The sequence below is a fragment of the Schistocerca cancellata genome, chromosome 8 (assembly GCF_023864275.1).
Source record: "Schistocerca cancellata isolate TAMUIC-IGC-003103 chromosome 8, iqSchCanc2.1, whole genome shotgun sequence".
In the NCBI taxonomy this organism is placed as follows: Eukaryota; Metazoa; Arthropoda; class Insecta; order Orthoptera; family Acrididae; genus Schistocerca; species Schistocerca cancellata.
In genome coordinates this window covers 100,073,156-100,088,682 of record NC_064633.1, presented here as the reverse complement: position 1 = coordinate 100,088,682, position 15,527 = coordinate 100,073,156, and the positions used below count along the sequence as shown (strand labels likewise).

The 15,527-nt window shown below is 44.4% G+C and overlaps 1 protein-coding gene across 1 annotated transcript in view; it reads right to left on the bottom strand.

The window, feature by feature from the left end:
- Positions 1 to 15,324, bottom strand: part of LOC126095397 (furin-like protease 1) — a 256,503-nt gene extending 241,179 nt beyond the window's left edge. The window contains exons 1-2 of the mRNA XM_049910198.1: positions 15,130 to 15,324; positions 10,451 to 10,549 (exon numbers count right to left, since the gene is read on the bottom strand). Of these exons, the coding sequence (XP_049766155.1) occupies positions 10,451 to 10,549; positions 15,130 to 15,324 (294 nt within the window). The remainder of the gene's footprint in view (positions 1 to 10,450; positions 10,550 to 15,129) is intronic.
- Positions 15,325 to 15,527: the final 203 nt, after the last annotated feature.

The following is a 15,527-nucleotide window of genomic DNA, read 5'->3' as shown; positions in this document are numbered from 1 at the left end:
AAGTACCTGCTGCTGTGCGATGCTGTGAGCAGGCGTATGTGCTTTATGATGTGAGGTGTAATCTCATACTGCCACCTGCCGAGCCTGGCGGGTAGACTAGGATCTGTTGAAACAATTACAACTGTGAGATTTGTTGTCAGGCGAGAAATCTGAGTTCTCCCACGTGCTGCACCTCGTTGGACTAGCACACTCGTTCCATCTTAGCATGCAGGAGACCCATGGGGTAAGAGAAATGCCCGTCTAAAGCAAAGTTTACGAACCGAATCTCGGTCCGACATAGACTTTTAATCGCTGTAGCGCACTCTGTGCTAGAAAGTGAAAGAGTTTCGAAACAGAGCTTTCTTCCTGTCCCCTTTAAGCCATCAACTTTTGAGCATTCTAATGTTGTGCTGTAGTATTTTCTTCTGTTCTACATAATATCACGTCTGAAACTATACTAACGAAACGAATATATTTCGTTAATCTCAGTTAATTCATGTGGAAAACTTGATCTATAGTCTCGGAATTTTTATCCTTTGATGCAACAGTGAAATATAAGATGTAAATGACATGCAATGACATATGACGATTTTAGGTTAGCTTCTGACGGAGTGTCTGAAGGTTTTACTTTTTTTTAATACACATAATTGTCTGCTTACCCAGTTCATGTTTATCGGGGCGCACCGAATAGTAAAGTTTAAGTGGAAAACAGCACATGCCAGTACTGTTTATAAATAGATCGCACGCTCGAAATTACAGGCCATCATCGCTAACGCCGGTTGGTTGAAGGATGTTAGTGGACATTCTAAGCTCAAAAATCATGACGTTCCTGGAGGCAAACAAGCCTAACTCAAAGAATCGACAAGGTATCACAAAAACCACTTGTGTGAAACACAACTTCACTTATTAACACACACACACACACACACACACACACACACACACACACACACACACACACACCACACACACACACCACACCACACACACACGACGACATAATGCAAAATGCAGTTGCTAGTGAGCAGCAAGCTTCCATCTCCCCAGACTGTCGACATCGTACCACAATGTAGACTGCTAAACTACACTCCTGGAAATTGAAATAAGAACACCGTGAATTCATTGTCCCAGGAAGGGGAAACTTTATTGACACATTCCTGGGGTCAGATACATCACATGATCACACTGACAGAACCACAGGCACATAGACACAGGCAACAGAGCATGCACAATGTCGGCACTAGTACAGTGTATATCCACCTTTCGCAGCAATGCAGGCTGCTATTCTCCCATGGAGACGATCGTATAGATGCTGGATGTAGTCCTGTGGAACGGCTTGCCATGCCATTTCCACCTGGCGCCTCAGTTGGACCAGCGTTCGTGCTGGACGTGCAGACCGCGTGAGACGACGCTTCATCCGGTCCCAAACATGCTCAATGGGGGACAGATCCGGAGATCTTGCTGGCCAGGGTAGTTGACTTACACCTTCTAGAGCACGTTGGGTGGCACGGGATACATGCGGACGTGCATTGTCCTGTTGGAACAGTAAGTTCCCTTGCCGGTCTAGGAATGGTAGAACGATGGGTTCGATGACGGTTTGGATGTACCGTGCACTATTCAGTGTCCCCTCGACGATCACCAGTGGTGTACGGCCAGTGTAGGAGATCGCTCCCCACACCATGATGCCGGGAGTTGGCCCTGTGTGCCTCGGTCGTATGCAGTCCTGATTGTGGCGCTCACCTGCACGGCGCCAAACACGCATACGACCATCATTGGCACCAAGGCAGATGCGACTCTCATCGCTGAAGACGACACGTCTCCATTCGTCCCTCCATTCACGCCTGTCGCGACACCACTGGAGGCGGGCTGCACGATGTTGGGGCGTGAGCGGAAGACGGCCTAACGGTGTGCGGGACCGTAGCCCAGCTTCATGGAGACGGTTGCGAATGGTCCTCGCCGACACCCCAGGAGCAACAGTGTCCCTAATTTGCTGGGAAGTGGCGGTGCGGTCCCCTACGGCACTGCGTAGGATCCTACGGTCTTGGCGTGCATCCGTGCGTCGCTGCGGTCCGGTCCCAGGTCGACGGGCACGTGCACCTTCCGCCGACCACTGGCGACAACATCGATGTACTGTGGAGACCTCACGCCCCACGTGTTGAGCAATTCGGCGGTACGTCCACCCGGCCTCCCGCATGCCCACTATACGCCCTCGCTCAAAGTCCGTCAACTGCACATACGGTTCACGTCCACGCTGTCGCGGCGTGCTACCAGTGTTAAAGACTGCGATGGAGCTCCGTATGCCACGGCAAACTGGCTGACACTGACGGCGGCGGTGCACAAATGCTGCGCAGCTAACGCCATTCGACGGCCAACACCGCGGTTCCTGGTGTGTCCGCTGTGCCGTGCGTGTGATCATTGCTTGTACAGCCCTCTCGTAGTGTCCGGAGCAAGTATGGTGGGTCTGACACACCGGTGTCAATGTGTTCTTTTTTCCATTTCCAGGAGTGTAGACAGGGTGACACGGAGCGTCTCCACAAATATTTGATCGACTCAATGAATATTTATCCAGTACAAACCAATACGTCATAATGGACGGCCAATGTTCCATTTTGTACATTAGAGAGAGAAACGTATCTGAAAGAGCCTGTACATAGGAGGAAGTAATATAACAACGGAAAAATGCTCCGGTCGGAGCACAAAAGAGGCACATATGCTCCTGTTAATTAAAAGATTCTGACTGCGAATTGGATACCAGCTGCCTCAGCACCTTTAACATTTTTCCAACAATTTTTAACATGCAACTCATATCTCACTCCCACGACCTCGCCTTAGTGTAGCTTGCTTACACCTACTTGTCCATCGCCGTAAGTCGCGAATACCCATCCACTCCCACTTGCCCATTCTCGCTCACTCACCCTTCCAGGCCAACTCAGGCCAACACAGCCGCAGTCTCCTTTGTTCTGTCCAACTACTGCTGTATCCTCTCACTGTAACTGCCTCCTTCTTGCTCTCTGTTACTATCTCATTCATTGCTTCCCACAACTGCTGTCCCTTCTCACTGTCACTATCTCTATCTTCCTCGTTGGCATTGTCATAGACTCTCTCATTTTCAATGGGTGTCATCCACTTTCACTTTCTCCTTCTCTTTATCCTCTTCAATTGACATTGTTTCCTTCACTATTTTGCTGGCACCTTTCTGTGACTGGCAACTATGTTCCTTTCTTTCTCTACACTGCCATCGTCTCCTTCAGTGTTTCTATACCACAACCACTGTCCACTATATCCTAGTACTTAGTAATTTTCCTATCTCAGCATAAAAAAGAGCGAACATTTTCCCATGCCAATATTTTTGGGAAATTTTTACACGTTCTGAGGAAAGTAGAATGAGGCACCTACTTCTAATTTTTCAGAAGAGTCTTTTAATAAACAGGAGCGTACTCTCCTTTTTTGGGCTCCACATGTGGATTTTTCAGCTGCTCCTTTCCATGCCACAGCAGGGAATGTCATGCATATGAAAAGGACTTTATTAATCAGTAAAATTTTCATAGTTTACTTATGTGGAATTGAAGTAATGCAAAACCGTATAATTCTACACCTCAGATCGGATTTCATGTGCACAAAACCTTTCCATGTGCTTCAGTGCTACAAAAGCATTGTGTATCCAAAGCCTTTCTGCTGATAACGGAGACGCTTTGTAGCATATTCCTCCATGCTGCGACACTTTAAATCTCCGTTTTCCATCAAACCGGATTTCACGAGAGCATTTTACGAATACGTGTAGGGTAACTTTGAACCTCTGTATCTTGGAAACAGATAGAGGGATCAAGAAAATTTTCAAGGCTATTCAACAACGGGATCTTAGGAACGTATTATAAAAATTGGGGCTTGTTTTGTTACCCAAAAAACACGACTTTCGAGTTTTCTCAGGAACTACCTATGAACTAAATGATGCCTCCACAAGCCTCTTAATGCGAACCTTAGACACCATCAAATTAAAAAAGAACCAACCGATTTACTCCAATTGCCTAAGCTGGAGGAAGTGTGCAATATTCAAATCCTGAACCTGTAATGTAGGACAGTTAGAGTAAGACGATCCGTCTGTTGGTTATACCAATGGTCCCTAGCCCAAGGTTTATCCAAAACACTTGACCTTGCCTAAATACCACCATAAAACCCATGGTACGAACGCCGAAAAATTCCGGTTTTATGCGCGGCATTTTGGAACATATTAGGTAGTCCATGCGGTCACTTGCGTACCGATCGGTGTATTCTTCTAATAGTGTTCGCTCTTGGAATCTTAACAGTGAAGTAAGTACATCTCAAACGCGACGCCTCTCTTGTAGCATCTGCCAGTGCAGTTTGATGGGCAGGTTAGGAACGCTTTTGCGCTCAGACACGAACGCGGGACGAGTCACGCTGCACCTCTTTGGATGCAGTCTGTTACATCTATCGACCCAATTTGGTAAGGGTCAGAGACTCGGAGACACGTTCAGGTATCGGTCCAACTAGGATTTCGTAAGCCATCTGGTTAGAGTACATTTCCTGAAGATTCCTTCAATGTATCTCAGTTTGGTAACTGCGTCTTCTACGATTAGTTTCACATGGTCGTTCAACCTTAAATGTACGTTAGTTTGGATATCCACACGTATTATAAAAAGTGTGTGTGTGTGTGTGTGTGTGTGTGTGTGTGTGTGTGTGTGTGTGTGTGTGTGTGTGGCGCGCGCGCGCGCTCCTCCTAAATCAATGGACCGATTTAAACCAAACTTGGTACACATATATCTTATTGTCAGGCAAGAATCATTTTGGGGGTTAAAAGCATGAAAAGCACGTAGCTATCATAGGTTCATTCAGAAGACATGTCGTCATAAACAATGTGATGTATGAGACACTGCCGCATCATACATGACATTTAAGTATATTACTTCTGTACTACTAAATGCGTTCAAATAAATTTCGTAGTCAATATCCAAGTATGCCTTTAAACGCACCTACAGAACTGCACTTCGGTACCACACATATTTCAGAAGCTATGACGTCATAAACACTGAGATACGTGGCGCATCATGCGTGTAGTTTTAACGCATTTATTCTTTACTACTAAGACACTCCCACAGTCGAGTCAGCTTTAGGAAATCCTTGACAGCTGGCAGCTCTTTTGACAACTTTCAACTGCGATGCACAAATGTCTGTAGGCTGTAGGCGTAAACGACAGCCGTCTACAGAGCTATGAAATGGAGTTGTCAAAGAGACTTTTACAAAATTGCGTTGTAGACACGCGAACCAGTTGGGCTCAGCGTACAGAAACTGTTCGGGATCATATTTCTTCGATACTATGCTTACTCATTTGTACATAATAGTTATTCCTCAGTACGACTGTATGCCACATTCAAAGGTGTTTTCACAAAGATATGGAAATGAAATGTTTTCAGTTCTTCATTACACAGTTCATTTTTTTTCGCTTCTAATAGAAATTTGGCAAAATGAAATCCCTGGCAACGCCGCGTTTGTCAAGTAATTTAACTTGACTTAGACGCTCGTGGAAATTTAAAGTGAAGAATATATCTAAGCCCTCATCGTGAGCTCTTTTTACTCTGATTGATCAATATTGGTTTAGGAAGGTTGAAAGTCGGTTAATTTATTAATTTGTACGCTGCAAGTACTCATAAATTGTCACCCGTGGCGGTAATGTGGAATTGTATGAATTACGAAAAGGCTACGGCGCGAGAAGGAAAGAGCGAATAAAAATAGCTTTCCTTTTCCGCAGACCTCTACTTCTGATGACCATCCATTTATCTCTGTCACCAGTAGCCATCTCGGGAAGAACGACGACGGCACAGCACGAGGAGAAAAATAATCTGAAACGCGAATAAAAGGCAAGGAAGACAGAAAAAACGGCAGAGAAAAATTTAATTAAAACGTGCAGATCTCGGAAATATTAACGCTGAAAAATATTCGGCTTGCGGTTCCTCCGAGAGCGACGATATTAATCACTGTGTGTTTTCGCGGTGCAGTAACGAGTTCCACGCGAAGCCGCTCACAGCAGTGGAAGTATCCGGGACGCAGGCGGAGTCCTTGCCGCGTTCATGTGGGGGGGGGGGGGGCGGGGGTCCATGGGGTGGCGGGTTGTTGAGCTCTGGTGGCGCCTTCTCTCTCTCTCTCTCTCTCTCTCTCTCTCTCTCTCTCTCTCTCTGCACGTGACAGGTTCACTGAGAGCTACTTCTCTCGGTAACTACATTGGAGCGTTTGAGAAACACGATGATATTACGTTTTCCGACTGCTGCAGAACATCTCCGCTAAAACAGAATGTATTCATCAGTTATTCTTTCAATACATACATTAATATTGCACAAGCTACTCCCACTTGTACGTCCAGGAAGCAACGAAACAACATTTCAGCAGCGCAATAAAACTGAAGAGGGTACATCGCTAAGATTCCTAAAAGGACACTCCTGGAAGCATGTAATGCAGACATAAACCACTTACTGATTAGAATTGCCAGCGTATTTACCGCTGAATATTGGTTAAGATAAACAAAGCGAAGACGAAGCTGAGGAGCAGAAGAAAGAAGGATAACATCAAAATTATTGACGATGTACTAGTGGAAGAAATGAAGCTGTTCCCTTACATCAACAAGGGATGGTCGAAGCAGGGGAGACATCAGGAGTAAATGGATTGAGAGAGAGAAAACTTGATACCAAAAAATAACACTATCATATGAGATAATGATATGGAAACGTGAAAAGCAGACCATTGTGAAATCTAGAGAACAAGAAACTTTAAGAATTTGAAATTAGGTGCCCTCGTTTAATGTTAAAAATTAACTGGTTCGATGAAATACGAAAGCAAGAACTACTGAAAAGAGCAGGTGAGGAAAGAACTTGAGCGGAGAAGAGAAGGTCCACGTAAGTGGATGATCAGTTCAGTATCCAGGAATACTTGACCTGCAACTGAAAGTGGAGAGAGGCAGTATCAAGGCGGACTAGGAATTTAAAAGCAGACTACATGAGAAGATATTTGGTGAAATAGCTTCATAGAACTGAGAAAGAGTAGCACAGTATAGGACAAAGCGGAGGACAGCGTCAACCTAGACTGATGACTTGAGGCGACGTTTAGAGTAAAAACTGGTACCAGCTCTGTTGTTCCCAACGTGACAGGGCAGTTTAGTCTGTCTATAATGGTGGTTATTTCAATTTATCCGGTACACTAAACCATTAAATTAGTCACTTGCCACTCTAGCGGCGTGCAGCTCAGCTCCGTCCACATCTTTCTTAGAACCAACCTGCAGAGCGGTCCAAACACTTTACATTCCCTAGTAACAGACGGCATGTGAATGTGGCTAGCGTCGTCTTTATACCAATTCTACAGCTTCCCAGAATGTTCTCCGTACGTACGAGTCTTTCCTTTTTGCTCACTACCGCGACGAAGGTGCAGTTCTTAGAAGCAAATGATCGCACTATCTGTCCGACAACTAGGCACTAGACGGGCATCAAAACCGATGGTGGCTGGCGCACCGCCGTAGGTTACGTAACTCCAGTTACGAAGATGATTCAAACTCGTCGCTCGTTACGAAATAGGTTGTCCATCACTCCTGCACATTATTATGGCGGTTGTAGAGAACATAACGCGTGAACTTGACTCTATCAGGACACTATACAAAAATTCAGTTAGAACTGGACTGTTGTAGGTTCTGAATCTTTATTACACACAATACTTTGCTTCGTCAGCACCTTCGGCGGAGTGTACAGTCTGAAGCTTGATTTTATGGTAAAAACTGGCACGATATTTAGTGATTACGTTTATCGGATACGAATTCATAAAGTTTCTTCAGAATTTTCTGTGTGTAAATTATTTATGTAGCAGCCAGACGATACCTATAAGACTAGAGATACCTGGTCTATTGCTGATTTCTGTCCATGGCAATTGCCGGCCGGAGTGGCCGTGCTGTTCTAGGCGCGTTACCGTTATGGTCGCTGGTTCGAATCCTGCCTCGGGCATGGATGTGTGTGATGTCCGTAGGTTAGTTAGGTTTAAGTAGTTCTGAGTTCTAGGGGACTGATGACGTCAGAAGTTAAGTCCCATAGTGCTGAGAGCCATTTGAACCATCCATGGCAAAATTTTACAGTTCGAACGACACATATTGCAAATATTATGTCTGCAGGTCCTTTCGCCTTTTGGGCAGGACAGCCTGTTACAACACACAGTAAACATACTGCTCGAAGGCCTTGTGGCAATCTCTCATTACTGTGGTGATCTAAAAGTATCCGTGACGGTTTCAAGTTGTTTTGACGTTTTATTAGAACTAGGTGTTCCTATAAAGAACTACAAGTTCCTGTGATGATGTGTATGTTCCTGTGGCGATCTGTAAGCTCCTGTGACTAGCATGCTCCTCTGTTCCTACCGCATTAATATTAATGGCTCTATATTGGAATTACGTGTTACAACTACAGCACATTCCTGACACCAGTTCATAGCACACTGGTAAAACGTGGGACGGTGTTTCAGAACCTTGTTCAAACAACAGGTTTACATTTCCCGTTGTTTACCCAAATCGGTTGGATCGGATGAAAGAAATGTTCCTTTGAAAAGCGCACGGCCGTTTTCTTCTCTGTACTTCATCAGTCTTTGGTTATTTCATCGTCGTCAGGACGTCAAATCCTGATCTTCCTTCCTAATCTTCCTGCATACTGATTATGCAACAGAGACCGCGTGGCGGCAAATACATACTTTTTATCCATTGGCTCCCTATCTTTAAACAACATGTCTAGTTTCGTCTGAAATGTGCGTTATTTTGTAACTAAAGATACTAGAAACTGTGCAGAGTCGTCTTTGCTTCGCATTATTTGGTAGGCTTCTCCAAACATTTTCTTATTGTATGATAACAGGACAAAAGGTTACATACAATCCGATACATTTATGCCCCGACAAAGTACTGTGATTTCTTGGTGATATGAAAGCACACTTTTTAAATCCGTAATGGGGAAAAGGACTCAAGCCATTACAGCAGCCAAAGAGGGAAATTAGTCGTTATTCCTGTTCGCAGCATACCTCGCCTTCTGAAGACTGGCAGACTTTTTTGTCTCATGTCGTCCACATTGCAAATGTATTTTTTTTTTTTTACGTGCATGCGAACAGTTGCAACCAGATGAAGGTTGGTGGGCTTTAAAACTGAATGTACTTGTAATTAAGGCATTTTCCGTAAAAAGGATCCTTAGGTCTACGTGCCCTTTTTCGGTGAAATTTGTAAAATTAGTCTGCGGATTCTGTTAAATATTCTACGGCGGTTTTATTTGATTAACTCAATGCGGGAGTCCAAGGCAGTATTACCTTGATGTGCGACACCATTTCTGATTCAGCTGAATCTTCTGGAGCTGCATTTGAAATTCGTAAGTACTTTGTCCTTAAATACAAAGTACAAGGCTGACTAACATACATAGGTCGATATACGTCATTCTGATTTTGACAACAGAGACACAGTGATGGTGTATTGAAAAACCTCAGACTGTTAGCAATGGCGTTTAATACAGTGAAGCCAGAAAAAGTAATGGATGTTAGAGATTTATTTAAGTACGTGGATGATGCAGTTCGTGATAATAAAATACGTAAGCTTGAAGAACAAGAGAAATGAAAGGTCCTACAGTAACCAGAAACTATACCAGAGAAATTGCCCATAATAAATTATGGACCACATGACAAAACAATGGTATTTTATTTGGTTAGTTGTATTTTGGAATCGGTTTACTTTCTGTTAATTTACTTTTCTACCTTTCTGAGGGTTTCCTGATCGTAGGTATTATTAACAGTAATATTACTTTTATGTATTAATGTTTTCTAGGAGTTAAAGTAACATTATGAAAGGCATGTTTGCTTATTAAAAACTACTGAAACCGATTTATGGGAAAAGGACCTCCAAATGTTATCAGAACCCCCCCGTCGGAGGCTCGGGTACTCCCTCGGGCATCTCTCTCTGAGTGTGTGTGTGTGTGTGTGTGTGTGTGTGTGTGTGTGTGTGTGTGTGTGTGTGTGCGTGTGTGTTGTCCTTAGTATAAGTTACATTATGTAATGTGTAAGCTTAGGGACCGATGACCTCAGCAGTTTGGTCCCATAAGCCCTTACTACAAATTTCCAAATTTACGCATTAAAAACATACGCTGAAACCTGTAGCATTAAGGGAAGATTTACTTAACAGTGGCGCACAGCTTGTTAAAATATACTTGTGTACTAGAATCAGGTTGATATTCAAATATATTAAAAGTAAGTATTTAAACTGTCCTGCCTCAAATAACAATTATGTCCTATGAGCCTTTCTTTCGGAAAATCCTTCAATTACGAATGCTCTTCACAAGAGTCAACCTTAACGCATAATCCATCTGCAAGGCAAGCTGCTGTGAAACTCATTACGGGCGTCTTCATATGAATGACATAGAACACGTAAGTCAGGGAGAGGAATCAACTGTCGTGGTATTTTACTCACCTCCCGCTCGCCCAGCAGGTTGTTGTGATGCTCCAGATTGGGCTCGGCCGAACGCTTCACCACGGAGTTGTGCTGGAAGTGGTACAGGTCGGGGAAGATCTGCAACAGGCCAAAGCGAAAACACGAGTCAGCCTCAGTAAACACCTTCTGCGCGGTTCTGCGCGGCATTAGTCCACTCATACATGAGAAGAGTTTTTCTGTGGTCACCTGCCGGCCGAGGTGGCCGAGCGGTTCTAGGCACTACAGTATGGAACCGCGTGACCCCTACGGTCGCAGGTTCGAATCCTGCCTCGGGCATGAATGTGTGTGATGTCCTTGGTTAGTTATGTTTAAGTAGTTCTATGTTCTAGGGGACTGATGACCTCAGGAGTTAAGTCCCATAGTTCTCAGAGCCATTTGAACACTTTTTTTTTTGTGGTCATCTTACACTGTGATCATTTGTCATAGGCTTGACTGTGTTCTGGACCGGAACTGAGTCGCAGGTGAATTTTTATATTTTGGTGCCACAATCACTACAGAAATAACTTAAACGCATTGCATAATTAACAACGCCACAGAAAATTCTCCGCTACTCCCTCAGGTATGAAAGTGACAAGCACCTAAGACCCTACAAACAAGTAGTAAAGAACTTTACTAAACATCATAAAAGCAGATGTTTCTTTTTCCTTGAATCGATATGAAGCTGAGCCACGTTTTTTTTTTTTTTTTTAATTTTGAGCGTGTGTGTTGCCATAAACCATAGAAAGGTGTATGCTAAGGCATTTCTGAGAGGATTAAAGAACACTTACAAACACTGATGAGCCAGAACATAATGACTACCTACTTACTTAATGGCTTCTTTCTCCGTCTGACTGTGCGTATCAGAGAACCGACAGTTTGTTGGTAGGTTTTTGGAAGTATGTGGCATTAGAAACATACGCACAGGTTATGTAATTCGCGGTAAATAACGGACGCTGAGTTGCGTGCTCGGTGATGGCACCCCCGATGGGTTCCATATGATTTACATCAGACGAATTTGGCCGCCGAGATATCAACTTGAGTTCACTATAATGCTCCTCAATCTATTCGAGACACGGACAGTTACACTGCTGAGAGGTGACACAGCCGTCGGGGAACACATCAAGCGTGAAGGGATGAAGGTGGTTCGCAGCTGTCAGTGTGTCTTCGATTACTATCACAGGTCCCATGCAGGCTCAGAAGAATGTCTCCAAAAGCATAATACTGCTCCCATCAGCCTGCGTTCGTGGCGTGCTGCACGTTTAGAGCCGCCGTCCACCTCGATGGCGGCGTTTGTGGAGACAACCATCGACCTAGTGTAGCAAAAATGTCAATCACCTTAAGAGCCGACACATTTCGGTCGAATCTCGATGGTCGCGTGCCCAGTGCAATCGCAATTGACGATGTCGTTAGGTCAACATGTGAACATGTAGGGGTGGTCTGCTGCGGAGCTCCACGAGCGACGAACAGTGTGCTCCGAAACACATGTGCGTGAACCAGCCATGTGCTCTTTTGGCTGAGATGCCACAGATTACTCTCTATACTACTTTACAGAGAAGACATGTCTCCGAAACCTACGTTCTACGAAGAGTCGTGGACATGCAACTATTTAGCAATTCCAGAATGAGATTTTCACTCTGCAGCGGAGTGTGCGCTGATATGAAACTTCCTGGCAGATTAAAACTGTGTGCCCGACCGAGACTCGAACTCGGGACCTTTGCCTTTCGCGGGCAAGTGCTCTTCCAACTGAGCTACCGAAGCACGACTCACGGCCGGTCCTCACAGTTTTACTTCTGCCAGTATCTCGTCTCCTACCTTCCAAACTTTACAGAAGCTCTTCTGCGAACCTTGCAGAACTAAAGTAAAGCTGTGAGGACCGGCCGTGAGTCGTGCTTCGGTAGCTCAGTTGGTAGAGAACTTGCCCGCGAAAGGCAAAGGTCCCGAGTTCGAGTCTTGGTCGGGCACACAGTTTTAATCTGCCAGGAAGTTTCATATTTAGCAATTGATGGTAGTTTCACTGTCCTCCTACCTCTTTCCGTTGATACGACAGTAGCACGTGAACATTCGACCTCCTTCGCCATTTTGGGGATAGCCGTTTCCAGCTTCTGCGTAACAATATTCCGCCTTTTCTCAAAGACGTTTATTCAATGTATTTCCCTGTTTGCAGCCCACATCATTGCTAGGGTGAACCTCCATCCGTGTCGACTCAACGTACATACTTTTGTTACCGCTTTACGTGCCCGCAACGCCACCAGGAGGCATCCATCGTCGCAGTGGATAGTGGTCATAATGTTTGGGCTTATCAATGGTTCAAATGGCTCTGAGCACTATGGGACTCAACATCTTAGGTCATAAGTCCCCTAGAACGTAGAACTAGTTAAACCTAACTAACCTAAGGACATCACACACACCCATGCCCGAGGCAGGATTCGAACCTGCGACCGTAGCAGCCTCGCGGTTCCGGACTGCAGCGCCACAACCGCACGGCCAGCGCGGCCGGCGCTTATCAATGTAGTGCATGTGCAAAAATGTATTAAAATCGATAACACAAATGACGGATTTGTCTCATAGAAATATAAGACACCTAAGTTTTCTCCACATTTCATGTTCTATTATCATTAAGATCACTTCATGACTCTTTCTGTGGAAGTGGAAAAAGAAAATAATCTATCGTAAGTTCATCGAACTGTGAACGAACGAGTAAAAAACGAGGCCCAACAGGAAAGCAAGGAAATTTTGTAAGCTGTCCTCAGAAAGATTTGTAATAAATTGGAAATCAGTAATGGTTTTACTTACAGAAGCTTTTTCAAGCCATGCTTGTGGCTGGTTCCTACTTAAATTATAATCCACATACCTCTCTACCGTCCAAATCGAATAGTTCTTAGGAAAAACGAACACTTAAATCTTTCTGTGCGAGCTATGATTTCTCTTTATTTTATTACGACGTTGATTTCTCTCTATGTAGGTGGACGTCAACAAAATATCTTTTACACTGAGACAAGAAAACGGTCGCTGAAATTTTGTGAAAACGAGAAACGCCTTTATTTTAATGACTGACGTCTTAACTTGTATATCATATCCATTACTATCTCTCCCCATTCTTCGCGATAATACAAAACGAGCTGCCCATCTTTGAGGTTTTTCGGTGTCCTCTGTCAGTTCTCTCTGGTAACTCTCTCACAGCGCACAGCAATATTTCGGAAGAGGACGGACGAGCATAATGTAGGCAGTCACTTTAGTAGATTTGTTGCGTTTTCTACGTGTTCTGCCGACAAAACGCATCCTTTCGTTTGCCTTCGCCTACATTTTCTGTTTGATGCTTCCAGTGTAAGTTGTTCATAACTGTAATCCCTAGGTACTTAGCTGACTTTACATTCCTTAAATTTCTGTAATTTATCGTAAAATTTAAAAGAATACCTTTTCATACTCATGCGGATGACTCTCACTCATTATCATGTAGAGACAATTGCCATTTTTCAACCATAAATTGTTTATGAGGTTATAATGACTTTACTTGATGCTAAACGATAGCAGCGTCTCCAAACAAACCGTGAGGGCTGCTCAGATTGTCCGCTAAATCGTTTATATGGGCTAAGTACAGACGAAGGCGTGTAACACTTCCTTAGCGAATGCCAGATACAACTTCTGTTTTATTCGATGACTCTCCATCAGTCGCTACGGACTGTGATCTGACGGGAAACCACGAATCGAAATGCACAGCTGAGACAGTACTCCAAAGGCACGCAATTTGATTACAAGCCATTTGTGAGGAACAGGGTCAAAAGCTGTCTGGAAATCTATAAATAAGGAATTAATCTGAGATCATCTATTGACAGAACTCATTACTTCATATGAAAAAAAGAGCTAGTCGTGTTTCACAAGAATAACGTTTCTTAAGTGCATTCTGATTTTGTGTCAGTAGATTGTTTTCTTCGAGGCAACTGATAATGTTCCAACAGATTATTTGTTACAAAATCTTACTGCAAATCGACATCAGTGATGTGAGTCTGTAATTCACTGGATTGCCGATGTACTGGCGTGACCTGTGCAACTTTTCAGTCGTTAGGTACGGAACTAGCGAGGAGCGAACGGTTGTGTACGATTTTTAATTATGGAACTATTACATCAGCATTCTACGAAAGGAAGCTAATAGGTATACAACCTGTAGCGCGTTTATTAAGTGATGTAAGCTGACTCGCTATACCGAGGATACACCTAGTTCTAAGTGCCTCATACTGGCAGTTGTTCTTGATACGAAGTTTGGAATACTTACTGCGTCACTTTACTGCGGATGGGAGTTGCGTGGGGAACGTTGGAATTGTTAATTTTTCGTTCTCTTCTCGTATTAGTAGGCAAGGGTCGCTAGTGTAGTGATGACACAGTATACAGGTATTCTGTTCGCAACCACTGGGCACTACGTGTTGTTCCACTGGAGACCGGGCAGGCGCGGTGGCACGGGGTAAGAGGGGAGGAAGAGGAGTGACAGGGGGAGGGAGAAGGATTTATCGGCTTCGGCTTCTATGGAGACTTTACCGCCCCAGGCTAGCAGAGAGGCGCCCGGCACAGCACCGCTATGGAGGAGTGAGGGCAGGACGGAATTGCGAGAAACTCTTAGAGCTGCACTCCGGTCGCAAATAAAACGCTAGCGGGGCGGCGGAGATGCGCGTCGCATTCTCTTTTGCGGAAACTTCTCCTTCAGAGGCGCTCTTTATAGGCAAAGCGCCGCGCACGCCGCGGCTCGAGCGTGGGACACAAACAAGAAAACTCATTTCGGCTGACATATTGAAGGGGACAACGGGGCGCAAAACGGCCAGGGATCCACCAGGCAGCAGCGGCAGTAGCAGCCGGCGAAACCATTCCGTTCTCTCCTCGTTCATGTCTTACACTTTTAAATAGTTACCGTGGCGTTAATAAGTAATTTGTTTTCACGTATTGTACATAAGCCGACTATCTATCTATCTATCTATATATATATATATATATATTATTGCTCATAATAAGGGCATGATCTTCGTACCGAGAGTGCTTGTACATCTGCCTCAGTTCATGATTCAGCAAACGAAGTTGCAGCTGTTGTCTA